This window comes from Panulirus ornatus, chromosome 44, assembly GCF_036320965.1.
Source record: "Panulirus ornatus isolate Po-2019 chromosome 44, ASM3632096v1, whole genome shotgun sequence".
NCBI lineage: Eukaryota > Metazoa > Arthropoda > Malacostraca > Decapoda > Palinuridae > Panulirus > Panulirus ornatus.
This window is the reverse complement of record NC_092267.1, coordinates 10,283,456-10,302,079: the sequence shown is the minus strand read 5'-3', so window position 1 is coordinate 10,302,079 and position 18,624 is coordinate 10,283,456. Positions and strand designations below refer to the sequence as shown.

At 44.8% G+C, this 18,624-nt stretch overlaps 1 protein-coding gene across 1 annotated transcript in view; it reads right to left on the bottom strand.

Moving 5' to 3' along the window:
• nwk (nervous wreck) overlaps positions 1-16,510 on the bottom strand; it is a 272,814-nt gene extending 256,304 nt beyond the window's left edge. The window contains exon 1 of the mRNA XM_071687955.1: positions 16,358-16,510. Within this exon, the coding sequence (XP_071544056.1) occupies positions 16,358-16,378 (21 nt within the window). The 5' untranslated portion in view covers positions 16,379-16,510. The remainder of the gene's footprint in view (positions 1-16,357) is intronic.
• Positions 16,511-18,624: the final 2,114 nt, after the last annotated feature.

The following is an 18,624-nucleotide window of genomic DNA, read 5'->3' as shown; positions in this document are numbered from 1 at the left end:
ACCCCAGGTTGGTCCCCAGTGTCGGCCGTGTGTGTGTGTGTGTGTGTGTGTGTGTGTGTGTGTGTGTTCATCCCCTTGTGCTAAACTTCACAGCAGATTAGCCAAAAATGGCCAGTCTTTTACCGTAACATGTGGCCGGTTCTTGCTATATATAGCGGGCTATAAACTACCTCATCATTCATAAGCCATTCATTCTGAAAAATAAATAGCCTGGTTACTGTTTATCAAATATTTATAGCCTCCTTCATTTGCATAATTTAGTGATTAATTGTCTTTATGCTCTATAAATCATGACTCATATTGTTAGTAATCTCACCAAATGATCCTTAATTATTTCCTTTAGTCCTACGTGACCTCTACGTCTGACCCAGTCCTACAGATCACACACAGACCTTGGCAATACACTCCTCACACACTCCCATACTGGGTCTCTCTCTCTCTCTCTCTCTCTCTCTCTCTCTCTCTCTCTCCCTCCCTCTCTCTCTCTCTCTCTCTCTCTCTCTCTCTCTCTCTCTCTCTCTCTCTCTCTCTCTCTCAAATAAGAATCTACATCCTACCGCAGCCTCAGAGATGCCCTGCAACACTTAACATACTACCAAACTGCTCAGTATGAGAGGTGATCCAGGATCCTGTGGTCATTCATCTCACTATGTAAACAGAGGTATAGAAAGAGATCTAGTTTCATCAAGATGATATAAACATAAATATAATGGTCATCACTGAGTCGTATGATGATTAGAATGAAGGATGATGGGAGCATCGATCAAATATGTCATTATAAACGATGATTATGACAGATGATTAGATATTGATAGGCTGTGATGACAGTGATAGATAAATGAATCAGAAGTAGAACAAAAAAAAGAAAAGAAAGTGAGAAAGAAAGAAGAAATTAAAGAATGAAGAAGACGACTTTCCCATTAAAGACAGTACCCCATAGACAGGACCCCACATAAAACACTGTCGTCCCTACGTCAGGAGACAGATGGCCCCATTCGCGGACGCACCTCCCCACAATGGCACCCCATTACGCCTCAGTGAGCAACCTCTGACGATATCGACCTAATGGCCCGGCACCAGTAGGTCGGGAATGGATTCTCCTGTGACAGTACCGTAGGCCCAACACTGCCATTGATTTCCACTACGTCATGAGCACCTCTGCTGGTCACAAGGCACACTAATTACCATACATCGAACCCTCGTATCATTCACCTTCACTCATGCATATTCTTCATCTCCCTAAAATAAAGTATTTCCAGAGCTCTGAGGCATCCGATACGACGCCTGGAAAATATAGTAATTACATGAATGGGTTAATTGATTGTTATTTTTTAAGATATCCAGGGCGTCTAATTACTCAAAATAATTTACTTCATATGTACATGAATAACATCACTAGAAACTCAGCTAAGTTCATATGACGCAGTACATCCTTCAGCACGACGGTACGACAGTACGACCCTTGATTACGAGCGTACGACTTTTGGGTCAAGGGTTAGGTCGAAGACTGGGCCATCATACCCAATGGTCGTACCATTATACTCAAGGGTCGTACCTTCTTGCTCAAGGGTCGTAACGTTATGTTCAAGGGTCATATCGTACTCAAGAGTCGTACCTTCGTGCTCTAAGGTCGTACTATCGTATTCAAGGGTCGTACCTTCCTGCTCATTAAAGTGAAAGATATCAAATACAGATGGTTACCTTCTGCTCAGTGAAGTGCGTCACGTCCTACTGTCAACATTCTACCTACATCGTTACAGACACAGTCAGTAAACAAGACCTCGAGTACGCTTTGAAACAGCTGAGGAACCAGTGTACACAGCGATACCCTGAGGGAGGGCGGAACGTCCCGGGACACTTTAAATTCTCTTTAAATGATTTTTGAAACAGAAGACTTGGCAGTCCCCTCCCAGACAGCTGATTCTGAATGCCCTTTGAAACTACAGAACTACAAAGCCATCCGTGCTTTGAACCAGTGGATTCACGTGATCGTGACCAGCTGCTGCTTCCCATAGCTTGTGTGTGGGGAGCAACCACATGAGGACGACCGTTATGGCACCTCGTCCTCCCCTGGAAAAGCAAAGCAGCGGGACTTTCTCTTGTCGTCTTTCCCTCAACCTACAACCTTTCTGCCATCATGAGTCACGTCTACAGACACCTGAATACCGAATGTTCACTTCACCAGAGATGACGAAGACTGGTCATGTTTTGCCCGTCATGTTGATCAGTATAAGAATATTACCTGTCATTTATATATCTATTAATCCATTTCTCACATATATGATTCATACATTTATATATACACGTCTGAGGAAAGCTATGTATTAGTATGATGAGGTAATGGAATAATTTGTTACCTACTAATTTTTACCATCTCGCCATTACCCGTACATAATGAATAAAATTCGTGGGTTCTACAGTGAAAGATATGTTCTTTATGAGCAATGTTGCTCAGACAAGCAGTATTCTTAATACAAATCGTACTTAGTGAACAATATTTGCAGCACACATCCTCCCTGGGGAGGAATATTCACAGCACTGATCCCCCCTGGCAAGCAACATTCAGAGAGCAGCTCCTACCCAGCAAGCAATATTCACAGCGGAGATCTTTCCTGGAGACCATTGTTCCCAATGTAACCCAGCGTCTGGAGAGAAAATATTCGCCCACCTCCTCACATTCTTCTCCACTGAGCTTCCTTCCTATACTGCCGACCGTGACGTATTCTGAGAGCCTTTTTTCTCGTGAAATAAACCCGGGTCACCACCCAGGTCACCGCCCAGGTCACCGCCCAGGACCCCTCCATCTCCCGCTTGTTCCGGTTCTTGTACTCTGCTGTGGACGAGACACTAAACCATTTTGAATTTCATCCATATTATATCATGTTCATTTACTCTTCTCTTTTTGTAGAGATTCTATAATTTTCGACTATTATGAATATTATCAATTGTGTAAACTTTATGATTATCCTCGCCTGTATGATCATGGGAAGCATTGCGGTGTAAACACCTTGAAAGATTTGGATGATGCGAGGAAATGGTCGCTTTTGGGAAGGTCTAAGCTTCATTATCATCACGAAGTTTGCCAACGAATTTTGAGCATGAATAAATATGAAGTGTGGCTTGTGAGAACATCAGGCAGGATGAACCAACCAACAACTGTGGTGTCTCAACATTTCATAATTTGGAGAAACTTTTTTGAAATCGAGTTATACTAATGACATGAACATGAACCCTTGTGATTTATAAGGTAACTCTCTCTCTCTCTCTCTCTCTCTCTCTCTCTCTCTCTCTCTCTCTCTCTCTCTCTCTCTCTCTCTCTCTCTCGCACCGGGGCGGGAGCCCTTGGCCAAACCTAACCCGTGTTTTGACCTACGCTCACCCCAAAGCACCCGTTCCTCTGCACTTTCACTACCAGTTGCATGATCTTCTGTCCTTCCTCCTTCAGGGAGTAATCCTGGCCTTCCTGATCCTCTCCTAAAACCTTTTACTGCCTTCCCCCGACACCTTGAGAAGGATCCACACCCCTGACTCACACTGCCAGCCTCACCCTCACGCCTTCCTCAAGGACATAAAGACGTCAGGTAGGATTCTCACCTGAGTCCTACGGCTGAATCACCAAGTGTGAGGCGAAACAAAAGGCATCTCTTAGAATCACGTGATACGTGATGGAGGCGGGAATGAGGGTACGGTGCTTACATCCCTGGGCAGGCAGGAGACATGGCAAGATGAACTGGAACTGAAGAAGTCATAAGGAGTGTGTGTGTGTGGAGGTCATCCATGAGTAACATCATCAAACACTGCCAGTATCTGGATCAGTGTCGTGGTTTAAGATGAACTGTCAGGATATTGTGTGAATCATATATCGCAAGAGGATGGGAAAGCCTCAGGGACACTATCAGAAAGAGAGAAAAGCTTAGAGCGAGAGAGGCGCGTTCTGCTGGGCTAAGAGTATATCGTCACGATCAAAGGAATATTGACTACCATGAGGGATTCGCGTAAATGTCATGGGATATACGCCAGGTTGGTCATGGGATATACGCCAGGTTGGTCATGGGATATACGCCAGGTTGGTCATGGGATATACGCCAGGTTGGTCATGGGATATACGCCAGGTTGGTCATGGGATATACGCCAGGTTGGTCATGGGATATACGCCAGGTTGGTCATGGGATATACGCCAGGTTGGTCATGGGATATACGCCAGGTTGGTCATGGGATATACGCCAGGTTGGTCATGGGATATACGCCAGGTTGGTCATGGGATATACGCCAGGTTGGTCAGAATTCCACACTATTTTTTCTTTATTATTCCCGAACGAGGAATTCGAAGCGTCGTAACGAATGAATTAAAAGTCACGAGGGATGAACCAAGAACCAAGAACCAAGAGGAATGAACCAAGAACCAAGAACCAAGAGGAATGAACCAAGGGAAATTGAGTCATGGAATAGACACAGGGTTATGGAATTCCTACAAATGTCACCGAATTCCCACAGAGGTCAAAGGTCACACAATTCTCACCCATCATGCACATAAAAGACCAAACGTATTATTCATGCCAAAGGTCACATGATTTGTTCAGGATCGTGAAATGTGCTCTAACCTCATCAAGATTTGCATGGCATGTGTGCAGAGGTCATGAAGTTTGCACAAAGGCCACAGAGAATATGAAGATAATGACACAGGTCACCTGAAGGTAGATGAAAGAGGTCACGTGAAGGTAGATGAAAGAGGTCACGTGAAGGTCAAACTAACTGGGATATCTAAGAGAAAGTTTAGGAAGCAAAGAACAAGACAACATTAGCATTGTAATATAGAGTTAAGACCGGAAGTCAAATACTGGTGAACGAAAAAAATCATCAGTGAAGAAATGGTCAGACTTGTTGATGTTTACTTGTACACAACAGAGAGAGAGAGAGAGAGAGAGAGAGAGAGAGAGAGAGAGAGAGAGAGAGAGAGAGAGAGAGAGAGAGAGAGAGAGAGAGAGAGAGAGAAAGAGCAAAACATACCACAGTGAGTGTACTGAAAGATTATAATCAACAAAGAAGGAAGGAGAGAAGAAATAGAAACAGCGAAGTGTAGACCGAACATTTGTCTAAACCTTCACTTAACATTTAATACTATATCTAATGTTCTATATTCAATATTCACATGATAGCACTATACTTACGCAGACCTCAAAACCTAAGGACGAAACTCTATATAAATTTCGCCAAGATTCAACACTTTAGGAATGGTTCTCTAACACGGCCAGAAGGCAGTGGTATGCACCAGTCTCTATATATATCTAAAACTCGACCTAACCTACAGTGCTCGACACTTTGGACCGAGTTCAGTGTACAGCCAACACTTGACTCAATAAACAAGCCCAGTTTTCGACCCTGGGAAATAGCCATTGATACACAGCTAACACTCGGCCCTCGAGGACTAACTCCAAAAATTGATCAAGCACTCGACCTTGCAGAGAGAGTTATGAACATGGCCGGACCTGGGCCTTGAGAACTAGCCTGTAAATGATGGATTATATCTGTAAATACCCATGTCAGTCTGGTCATGGTTAATGTAAATAACAAACTGCCTCTCTATGATGATTATCCCATTTCACGTGATATGGAGGGAGGGCAGAGGGACGTTGTAAAAGGTTAATCCTGACCCACACCAAATTGTAGTACCGTCGTTCTCAGGGATTGTACCGTCATCGTTAAAGAGAACAGCCTGACAAACACCCCCCCCCCCCCCACACACACACACAGACAGATCAGAGGAGCCTTCTTCAGATGGGTTGAGCTGAGTAGCGGAGTGCCGCAGGGTCCTGTTCTGAGACCATCTCCTTTTCTTGAGTCATGAGGGAAGGGCGAAGTGTGGAGGACTGCATCAACCTACAATACAAACACAAAGTGGGTGTGGTACACGACTGACGATGTTCAACGCCATTTGATGGATAGCAATGAGGATGAGACACTGTGAAAGAAGACCACAGCACGAACATCATTTAGCGGCATATAAGCTGTAGGAATGTACATTAGGAGGACCTGAGAGTTGACACCGTCCCTAACCCGTCGCCAGAGTCCCACGTCAAGACACTAAGACAAACTGTCTGCTGGCAAACATCATATCAACATACAAGTCTGTGGATAAGGAAATAATCAGCAAGCTGTTCGCTTCCTACGGTGGGTCAAAACTGGAGAAGGACATGAAAGATGATACCAGAATCAAGATACCTGAATTACTGTAGAAGACTAGAGACCTTGAATTTACCTCCCATGGAAGAGAGAAGCGAAAGGGGTGACCTGATCACAACCTTGCATTATATATACCAGCTTGATGACGCAGATGGGAAACACTTCTTCGAAAGCGGCCCCCCACGAGTGTAGAACTCCCTCCCTGCACAGTCGAGAGATGAAGCTTCACCAGTATAGAACGCCCTCCCCGTGCAGATGGAGCCCCACCATTATAGAACTCCCTCCTCGTACAGAACAAAAGATGGAGCCCCACGAGAGTACAGCTCCCTCCTTCTACAGTACAAATAGATAATTACATAGGGATGACAACTTGCACATATTTTCCCTCGTTTTTATGTCTAATCCTAGGTTCATATCTCCTCTGTTTATTTCTGACCAAGATCTACTAAATCCTCAGTTTAAAGGAAGATCAATTCATCCCTCGTCCATCACAGAAGGTGTTACATTAGAACATTAAATCTCAAGGACGAACAGGTAGAAATTATCAAGGACGAACAGGTACAAATTATCAAGGACGAACAGGTAGAAAAATAGTAAACGTTCACTTAAATCCCTAAACTGTATAATTACAACCAATCAAGTAAATCTTCTGAGCAGGAAGGAGGCAATTACGCCAAGCAATTAAATCCTTTGGACGAAAAAGAAGCAATTACGACAAAGCAATTAAATCCCATGACCTGGGCTAAATTAGTTAGGAATAAGTAAACCCCCAGGTTACATTATGGCACAGCCAACGGTGAAATGACTCTCTCTCTCTCTCTCTCTCTCTCTCTCTCTCTCTCTCTCTCTCTCTCTCTCTCTCTCTCTCTCTCTCTCTCTCTCTCTCTCTCTCTCTCATAGCATCATTTGATCATATTACTCCCCCCCCCCCTCTATTCCCAGGGGTGTGTGGTGACCGGTACCACTGCTCACATGTCCTGTAACACACACATGACAAAGTCCAAGACTAGAACACAGGAAAATAACACACAAGAACGTGACTATATTTTCAAACTCCATTTGGAATACTGGCGGTCGTTACGGCCTTGCGTGACGTAACGTCACACGTCACACCTTACGAATCTAAGCTCAGTAATATACATTCTGCTGTAACAGATTATGTCGCATATATATATATATATATATATATATATATATATATATATATATATATATATATATATATATATATATATATATATATATATATACGAACAAAGTGCATAAGAACGCGCACCTTCATAGAACATACAAACGTCCAACAGCCAGGATCGATTAAAAGAGGTTATTACGTAGAAAACATGTGATTTATACCCACAGACGTCCATGCGTTAGATTACATATCTTCGATCACACAGCTGATCCTCACCGCTGTGGTCACTCGTTATACAGAACCCCAGGCCAGTGTTACCAAGACAGGGTCAGTGTATACAGAGGGAGTGAACCTGACCCAGCAGGTGTAGATACCACAAGTCAAGGGTTTCACGAAGGTGGCGGGTCTGGCAAGACTTCCTCACCCCCTGAGTCCCAGGATATATGAGGCAGGGAGAATGTGGGGGTTGAGGAGGGAAAATGAGGGGTGTAGGGGGGACAAACGGGTAAGGGGAGGAATATGAGGTGTCTAGATGAAGGTGAGAGCCCAGAGTGAAGGTGATAAGCCAGCTGAAAACATTAGGAAGGAAAGTAAGGATTACATGATTACATTAGTTTTTCGAGGGAGGTGGGTGACGAAGGAGGTGTAACGGAGGTGTAATAAGTGAGGGAGAAACACACCTGAGGAATATGTGTGACGAAACATACGCGAGGATGAACACAAGGAATGAGGAACCAGCTCACACATCGACGTAAACCATGCCAAACAGACAGACAGACAGGCGCTTATGATCATCTTATTTACAGATATCTTTATCAACGGGACAACTGCTTATCAATACAATACAAAAGAAGGAAAATAGAGAGAGACTTTATAAGTGACGCCAGGAATGGAATGTTCCTATCGAAAGCAGTTTATGAGACGATGGGAATGGACCGTTCCCTCCAGAAACAGAAACTCTGTTGATTCTTATCAGGCAGGACCAACCCGGAACCATCTTCCGTGAGAGTGATGAAAGTGACAAGACCTGGGAACACTCACAGGGAAAGTGATCGCTGGGATAATGACGAACATGAAGAGACCAGGGAACACCTAGAGAGAAAGTGAGTGAGGAGAAACCCTTCTGATGGTGAGCGACAGTGATGAATGTGTGTGACAAAGTTTTGTATTTGATGAACAACACTGCTGAGTCTTACTACGATGAAGTGAGTAAGTGAGTGATTTGTTGTGTGATGGGGAAAGTGAGTGACTTGTGAGGTGCATCAGTAAAGTGAAAGTCTTGTGGGGAAAGTGAGTAATGAAAGTGAATTTCTCTTGATGAGGTCTATTTTCACGATAATCATAATCACCATCACCACCACTGCTGCCACCTCACCATCAATTTCACCATTACAACCTCAATATCACCAACACCAGGGCCAACAACCTCACCAACGACAACACTATCAACAACCAGTTACAACCATCATCATCACCATCAACACCCACATTACCACGAACAACAGTTAGATAATTTGAAGACCTCTTGCACCATCCTCTGCCTTGTCATCTTCCTAAACTATAGCGATCCAAACCTATAAAGACTCAAGATGTCTGTGGTTCTCACCTTTGTTGTCTTTCGCTCTGGTCATCCACGATATAATCATCAACAAAGCCATTAACACTGACCTACGGAGAACTCTTATTCCACGGTTTGTAGTAAGCGTCGTCAGGCTGTACGTCTCCCAGGGGTCATCTCCACCTTCCATTGTGGCGTCCCGCAGGACGTACGACTCTCAAGGGTCATCTCCACCCTCCATTGTGGCGTCCCGCAGGACGTACACATCTCCCACGGGTCATCTCCACTTTCGTCCACAGAGCCAGTGGGTTCCTAGTGTTTCCTCATCCTTCAAGCTGACACCCCGATAGATCGACCAGCTTGATGGAAGTACGTCGACGACTCCCAACATTGGTGTCAGTGTTGACAACAGCTCCTCCCACAACTATATCGACCACCAGAACACCTTCGACAGCTTCCAGGACTGGACCATGGCCAATAATACCACCATCAACCAGTCACACACCTCACTTATACGCACCAACCTCGCTTCCAGCCCTGTCCCACCCCTAACTGTCTCACTAGACCCCAGTCCCCTCCGGTTGCCCAGTCCACCAAACTTCCAGCCCCGTCCCATCCCTAACTGTCTTAGTAGACCCCAGTCCCCTCCGGTTGCCCAGTCCACCAAACTTCCAGCCCCGTCCCATCCTCACCCATGAGCTAGTCCCATCATATCACCGCCAACTCATAACTACAATCACCACCATCTCCACCATCTCCACCACCACCACCACCATCAATACCTCGACAAACAAAGCTCACATCGTGTATGGCTTTGTTCATACCACCACCACCACTAGGCGGGCGGAGGGAGACATAAAGCAACACAGCCAGCCAAACTAAACTACAACACAGCAATTCCTTTTAATCAAACCATCGAGTCATTGATTCACAGAATCCGCACGCAAAACACAATTTCCAAACTACTCTTTTTCATTATCATTTTTGACTAATATATTTCCAATATATATATATATATATATATATATATATATATATATATATATATATATATATATATATATATATATATATATATATATATATATATATAAAAACCATCAGCTAACAGTTCATACGTTCCACCACTCCAATTAATTAAACCACGAAAATCATTCCCTTCTTGCCATTGCCGGTTTCTGTTCTGAGTTTCGTCTGTGTTCGTGTTGTTACCAAACGTTGTCCCAACCCTCTCACTGCACCCTCGCTCTGACCAAACATCACCTAACTGACACACTAAGCATAGAAAGCATCAACAAGTCAATACTACGTATGACCCTTGCCCCAACATGTATACTTATACTTGATTATACTATACGTATGTATATATGTTACGTTGTCATATTATAAGTACGTTCAATGATTACATTCACTACTTTACTTATACCCCTCCAGCATCTTGCTTATTCTGAAATTTATATTGAACGAGGGAAGCATTTAACCAAGAATATCACAGGTGAGATTTTTTGAAGGCATGTGGATTCGGAACGTATAGGTTACTAGAATATGTATTCTTGAAAATCTATATGTGAAATACTAGAAAAGCTAGGATTTGTATTAGGACTTGAGACTGGTAGGAATATTTAGTTGTATAGAATCTATTGAACGTTCAAAAATAGTGTGATGCAACTCTTTTCGAGTTATGAAATGATTTTTAATCGAGGTATGGAAGGCTTCAGGAAGTGTTTAAGACGGAAAGTGACTTCGTACTCAATGTGTTTTCATTACGATTGGTAATGGTTGTGACGCGTCTACCCCAGCTTGCTCAGAGCTTTAACGAAGAAGATGGGTTCATTGGTTTGTCTTGGAATCTGCAGTTCTACTAAGACTTGGACTGAAAGGGGTCAAGGGCGTACTTCGTTTCGGAAGGATTAAGTTGGCTCAGGGTTGTCTCTTACTCAGCGTTGCATATGTGCACTGGGTGCTGACTTCTGTCCAAAACTGATGAAAGGTGCAGTTGTATAAGGGTCGGAATATGATAATGGTAGTACTACGTAATAAAGTATGTTCAGTAGGTAGGTTCTTCCTAGATGGATAACTCTATTCCGCTGTATTAATGGAGAAAAACTGTAAGGAAAGGATATGTATTTAGATACGACGCAAGCTAGGCTGCGATTGCAACCATGAAATACTGGGACCAAGGGAGCGAGGAGGGGGAAAAATTGGGAGCCTGAGAATGTGAATTGATGTATTCGGTGAACAAAGGGCAGTTTGACGAGGTCGTTCCTAACTGCTATAAAAGGACGTTATTGGTATGTAACTTACCACCACAGGTTGGATGTGCCACAATAGTCTGACGACAAGTTGTGGATGTGGCTCACGTGACAACAAGTTGTGATGTAACAAGCGTGAAGCAGCAAGGTGGAAAGACAAAGCCTCGGTCACGAAAGGTTGTGATTGTGAAATGGTTGACCACACAGGTGGATGTGACACCTACACGACAGTTGTGATGTGAGACACACAACAAGGTTGGATGGTAAACTAAAAAGGTTGTGATCCAACTCAACCACGAGTTGTGAGTGCAACGTCACGACAAGAGGAGGCCAACCAACCTATATATATATATATATATATATATATATATATATATATATATATATATATATATATATATATACTTCTGTTTTCGGAACTAATCAAAATCGAAATTAAATCTCTTATGTCTCGCCCCAAAACCCATCAGTAAGAGTTCTACGCCTTCCACAATCTCCAATCAGTTCGAACCAACGAAAGAATCATTTCTCTTTCTTTCCATCAGACCATGTGTGTGTGTGTGTGTGTGTGTGTGTGTGTGTGTGTGTGTGGTCTACGTCAGCGTCAGGTCTGGGAGACCAGCGTGGTGGTTGTCTGTAACCAGTGGTCGAGACAATGAACACAAGAGCATGACTGAAAGCATCACATAAGGTCGACTGACCTGACTGGGTAGTGACCTTGCCCCAACATGTATATGTATACTGTATGTATATATGTATACTGTACGTATGAGATGAATATACATACACTACTCTACCTCATACACCCTCAGCGATCGTGCGCAACAAATCTGGATTGTTATATTCAACAAGGAACATTATTAACCAAAGAATATACACAGGTGAGATGCTATTCTTCTGATCATGAAAACGGGGACACTTCATAGGCTATACTCACGAAGTATAATATTCTTGAAATATACCTAATATGTCCGAAATGGCAAAGAATCTCAGGATATTAGTAATAGTGACTAGCAACACATGTATGGAATATTTGTCTCGTATGTTAAACTTGATTATACGTTCCAGCAACACAATCATTCAACATCCTTTTCGAGTGTTATAGATATGTCTATACCTCTCCAGAAACACGAGTATGGAACACTATCCAGGAAGTGTTGTAAGACGGAACTGCTCAACACAATTATGTTTTCATTACGATCTGTTTACAATTGTTAGTGACGCCGTCTATACCCGCCAGCCTCGCCTCAGACGCTCATGAACACAGCAACGAAAGATGGCTTCATTGGTTTCTGTCTTGCATCCTGCAGTTCCTACCCTTCAACACGACTTAGGACCCTCGAATACGTCTTGCTCAAGGGCCGTACCTTCGTTCTCAAGGGTCTTATCGTTGCCCTCAAGGGTTGTACCCTCTTACTCAAGGGTTGTCATATTGTGCACTGGGGTCGTGCCGTCTCGTCCAAAGGTCGTTAGTTAAAGGCTGCACAGTCGTACTCAAGGGTCGTACATTTCTTACTCAATGGTCGTACTACTTAAAAGTATCGTTGCGACGGGGGATTTCTTTCCCTAGATGTGACTCCCTCATATTCCCCGCCCTGTATATATGTATATATGTATAAGAAAATGAATATGTATTAAGCACACGTCACAGCACAAACCAGGCCTTCATTATTTCCACCAAATTATCCTCGGACAGACGACTGACGAGGAGGAAGAATAAAGAGGCGACTGCAACGACTGCAACATTTGCTGTCGTGTCAGGTGAACCCAACGCAGCGGTTGACGAGGTCGTTTACTCACGCTACTAAAAGGACTTTATTGTGTCTTAACCTCACACCACCACAAGGTTGTGATGTGCCACAACCTCACACCACCACAAGGTTGTGATGTGCCACAACCTCACACCACCACAAGGTTGTGATGTGCCACAACCTCACACCACCACAAGGTTGTGATGTGCCACAACCTCACACCACCACAAGGTTGTGATGTGCCACAACCTCACACCACCACAAGGTTGTGATGTGCCACAACCTCACACCACCACAAGGTTGTGATGTGCCACAACCTCACACCACCACAAGGTTGTGATGTGCCACAACCTCACACCACCACAAGGTTGTGATGTGCCACAACCTCACACCACCACAAGGTTGTGATGTGCCACAACCTCACACCACCACAAGGTTGTGATGTGCCACAACCTCACACCACCACAAGGTTGTGATGTGCCACAACCTCACACCACCACAAGGTTGTGATGTGCCACAACCTCACACCACCACAAGGTTGTGATGTGCCACAACCTCACACCACCACAAGGTTGTGATGTGCCACAACCTCACACCACGACAATGTTGTGATGTGCCACAACCTCACACCACCACAAGGTTGTGATGTGCCACAACCTCACACCACCACAAGGTTGTGATGTGCCACAACCTCACACCACTGAATATCTAAAAAAAATATGGCATACAAGGACACAGCATAAGCATTATACCCGATTGTCTCCACAACCAAGCTGGTCACACCAACAAAGCGAAAACTTGGATATAAATCCAAGAATATTGTTCTTATGTGGCTCTCGTGACCTGGTGTCCAGTTCTTGGACAGTACGAACCCATCGACCGACGCTGGTGGTGTAGGGAAACGACAAGACACATTAAATCATCACACAGGCCAGGCCATGTGAGTGGAGCCATATGAAATAATCAATGTTTCCAGCGACCCTGGACCGTTACATTCATCTAAGCTGAAAGCAAAATGAGTGAGAATATATGTGCTCATTTATGACATGACCATTTGTGTCTGCTTCAGATTTATCCACCAGTGATTCATCGTCTGAAAAAGTGGATGAAAAGTCACAACTGACTTTGATAAAGCCGGCATCAGCTGCCTGCCTTGTGGGAGGTGAAATCATACATCACAATTATCTGCATCGTCTCCTTCCCTGGCTGTCTCCTTCCCTGGCCGTCTCCTTCCCTGACCGTCTCCTTCCCTGACCGTCTCCTTCCCTGACCGTCTCCTTCCCTGGACGAGAAACTCATCTTCATTTCTCACAGGTCTGGAGCTCAGGAAAACTTGCAAGCATGGGTCATCCACCCGCGAGATCCCCTGGAATGGCTGACCCTGAGGAGCATCGCACATAGGTGATCAGTGATCTATTATCAATACACGTCTCTGGTACAGTGAGGGAAATACATGAGAGAGAGAGAGAGAGAGAGAGAGAGAGAGAGAGAGAGAGAGAGAGAGAGAGAGAGAGAGAGAGAGAGAGAGAGAGAGAATCAGAAGTCTTGGATCCATGAATATCTTTAAGCATTAAAAAAAGAGGATCATCTTGTAAGGTATTCGATTTCCTTGTGTCACCAGAACAACCAACATCCCATGCTACAGATGCTGCCACTGTAGAGTTTGTGTAAAACACAAACACACAACCACAGAGAAACCACTACAGCCTGGCCCTACACAGAGCCTGCGTGCTGTAGAGTCCGCAACCACTCCTTTCCATATCTACGATCAGTGGGTTTCGAACCCTCGCTTGAGTTTCCCTTGTGAGTGTAGGGAGAGAGGCTACAAGAGCGTAGGGGTGTGGTGGCCGCTACATGAAACAGCATAACTGTGTACAGTATGACAATGTAGCAGCTACAAGGCTGGAATAGCTACAAGAGGGAAGAGTTAAGACCACTACAAGAAAGCAGACGTGTGCCTCTGGTGTGGGAGAGCAGCAATGGGTGAGTATACTGTCGAAGGAATAACACGATCTAATGATGATAGCAGTGAGGAAACCCCGTGAGGGGTTGGTGGAGGGTCCCCTACAGGAGGCAGAAGTAGACACTCTACTACGAGAGGGAGGAGGGGCACCGGGTCCACTACGTGTGAGAAACGCAGGGTCCACTACGACAAGAGTCTCCTACAAGAGGAAGAGGTAAAGAGTCTACCGAAAGAGGGAGAGGTAGAGAGTCCACAGAGAAAGGGAGAGGTAGGTAGGCCACTACGAGAGAATGTAGGCCAAAAGTACCAGGCTTATTGATCAGGCCACAAGATGCCCAGTACTATGGCCAAGGGTGCCACCCCTTCCCCTGCCACTCCCCCAGGACCATGAACCCTCCCCTGGCACTCCCCCAGAACCACGATCCCTCCCCTGGCACTACCCCAGCATCATAACCCCTCCCCTGACACTTCCCCAACACCGTGACCCCTGGCACTACCCCAGCATCATAACCCCTCCCCTGACACTTCCCCAGCACCGTGACCCCTGGCACTCCCCCAGCACTATGACCCCTCCCCAATTACTCCCCCAGCACCGTGACCCCTGTCAGAACACTCCCACAATAAACAAATTCTCACTTGTACACCATTCATGTCCGCTTTACCCGCCGTTTACTCTGGCTTCCCTCGCTCTCTGTGCACCGTAGGTAAACAGAACTAGCAATTACTTTCGTTGAACCGACTGTGAAAAAATATCCGGCTGTATTTAATTCCTGTAATTTACCCTGGAAAATGGTCGAGTTCTACTGTCTTGACTTATGGTTTTCCTACGAAGAGAAGTTTTATTAAGGCATCGTAATTCATAATCATAGAACTTTATTACACATTTTCTACGTAGTTCCCCCAGTGATCTGGGGCAACACCTACCCCAGTCTCGAGTGGTTCTGAGTTATTACATGTTCCTCTGATGACGCTCGACCATTCCCGGGTGACCCGGGTTCGTCTCCCGTAAGAACGAGACAATCATCCGTGTTGGGACGAAGGAATTTATGAATGTGATGAGAGACCCGTCAGTACCGTCAGCACCGTCAGTACCGTCAGCACCGTCAGCCCATATTAATGACCGTGGCTGCTTGCACATGCATGGGCAAGGCGTGCATGCCGGACGGTCCTGCATCGTGCGTGTTTGCATGACTGCACTGGGGTACATCACCACTCTAGAACTGCTGTTTATTGCAATTTCATTGCATAATTGACGTAAACTTCTGAGATTAGACGATGAACGGTGCGCTTAATCTTACTAGCGGACTGGTGATTGAGGGACGTATAATCGTCTCGTTCTAGGCCTTAGTGGCTGCGACAGAGACGGTGATCAAACCATCGTTTAATATCATAATAATTCTGACCTGAGGGCATCACTTGGCCCATTCACCTTCGACCAGCTAAACAAGATATACTTTGAACAATTTCTACAGGAGGAAGAGGGAAGGGGAAGGTACTACATGTGTTAAATGATGGGCTTACCTTTCTCGGAGGTGGCTGCATGATGACATTAATCCAAACCTGAGAGTTTATGTTGTATTAAGAAGTTCGAGAGAGGACACGGTCTCCTAGCGTTCCCCCACCTCCTCACTGGCGGCCATACTGCTCCCTTCCCTCTGGCTCTTCCAACCTCGCCACGCCCGCCCTGCACATACTCACTACGACCAGGGTTGCTGATTTTCATCCACCGTTCAACCCTGCTCCCCACGCCCTACACCTTGCGACTCCTCTTCCCTACAGGGTCCCTAAAGGATTACCCTGCATTATTTTACAATATCTATACTAGTTTATAGGAGTTTGATAGTGGCCTGGAAGGATGTCGATAAGTGTGTAACGGGTGGGCGGGGCGTGAGGCCAGCGCGGAGAACAGCTAGTAACGATCGAACCAGCGACGGAGGTGGACGGATCCAGTTGCCAGCGAGGCCCGGGGTATTCACATCCATTTCCTTGTAAACTCTACCATCGTCTCCTGCCCTACGACCCTGCCCTGGCCTCCCAGCAGGTAGAATGTCTTATCTGTGGCATGTTGGTGTTGTGGGGTCGATCCAATGGTTCGATATCTCGAAGCACCGGATCGAATTCCCTGACACCAACATTGTGGAGGCTCTCTCGCTCAACAGCCTTCTAGCTCGTTGAACTCCATATATATATATATAAATATATATATATATATATATATATATATATATATATATATATATATATATATATATATATATATATATATATATAACACATGATAACTGATATGGGTTTATGGATATGAAATATATTGCTGGAATTCATTTACGCTTCCATATTTTACTCATTTGGCCACAGAATTTTTCATCTTGCGAATTTTTTAACGATATTTGATTTTCACATCATGTATCTTCTGGGTTATTTATCTGTTGTTCGGGGAGGGCTGGGCGGGGGTAGGGGGGGAGGGGGGGGTTATATTGATACCGGGGTCTGGAAAATGTTTGGTCTTGGCTTGTTTGAAGATATTGCTTGGCGGTGTGACGGTCGACCACTTTATAACTCCCCTCTCCCTACCTGCCTCCCCCATCCTCTCTCTCTCTCTCTCTCTCTCTCTCTCTCTCTCTCTCTCTCTCTCTCTCTCTCTCTCTCTCTCTCTCTCTCTTCACACGCGTGCTTCTCTCACAGTTTTCCCTTTCACGAACTCTCTCTCTCTCCATTCTTCTATCACACACTCTTTTACAAACACACACTCTTTTGCATTCTCTCTCTCTCTCTCTCTCTCTCTCTCTCTCTCTCTCTCTCTCTCTCTCTCTCTCTCTCTCTCTCTCTCTCTCTCTCTCTCTCTCTCTAACCCCCAGCCCTTCACTCACACATACATTAATCCTTCTCTTGCTTTCCCTTTTCTCTAAATCTTTGGTATCCTCCCACTCACCTACTTCCCTCCCACACACTCAGGCCTCCCACGCACCTTTCCTTCCTACATACACTCTTCTCTCCCACACACTCTTCTCACCCATACACTATTTCATCTCTCACATGTTCGTTTTCTTCATAAGCTTTAACATCACTCACACAATCAGACCTCCTACGCACCTTTCTTTCCTACACACACTCTTCTCTCGAACACACCCTTCACCCTTCCACACACTCTAGTCTCATACACTCACTTCCCTCCCACACTTTTCCTCTCCTCGAACTCTCCTGCTTAGTATCTGCTCTCCCTCGCACGCATACACACACACTCTCTCTCTCCTCTCTCTCACACAGTCTCCTCTCACCCACACACTCTCTCTCCTCTCTCTCACACAGTCTCCTCTCACCCACACACTCTCTCTCCTCTCTCTCACACAGTCTCCTCTCAACCACACACTCTCTCTCCTCTCTCTCACACACTCTCCTCTCACCCACACACTCTCTCTCCTCTCTCTCACACACTCTCCTCTCACCCACACACTCTCTCTCCTCTCACACACTCTCCTCTCACCCACACATTCTGCTACACAATCATTTTCTGCATTGTTTAGAAATGTAAATTTTCCTCCATCTTCCCCCACATCAAGGGCCAGGCTGCATCTTCCCCCGGCAATATAGCTCACACGCTAAGTTATTTATCATGGTCATATATCAGACGGCAACTGTATATATACAGAATACACACACACACTTACACACACACACACACACACACACACACACACGCATAATATATATATATATATATATATATATATATATATATATATATATATATATATATATATATATATATATATATATATATATATATA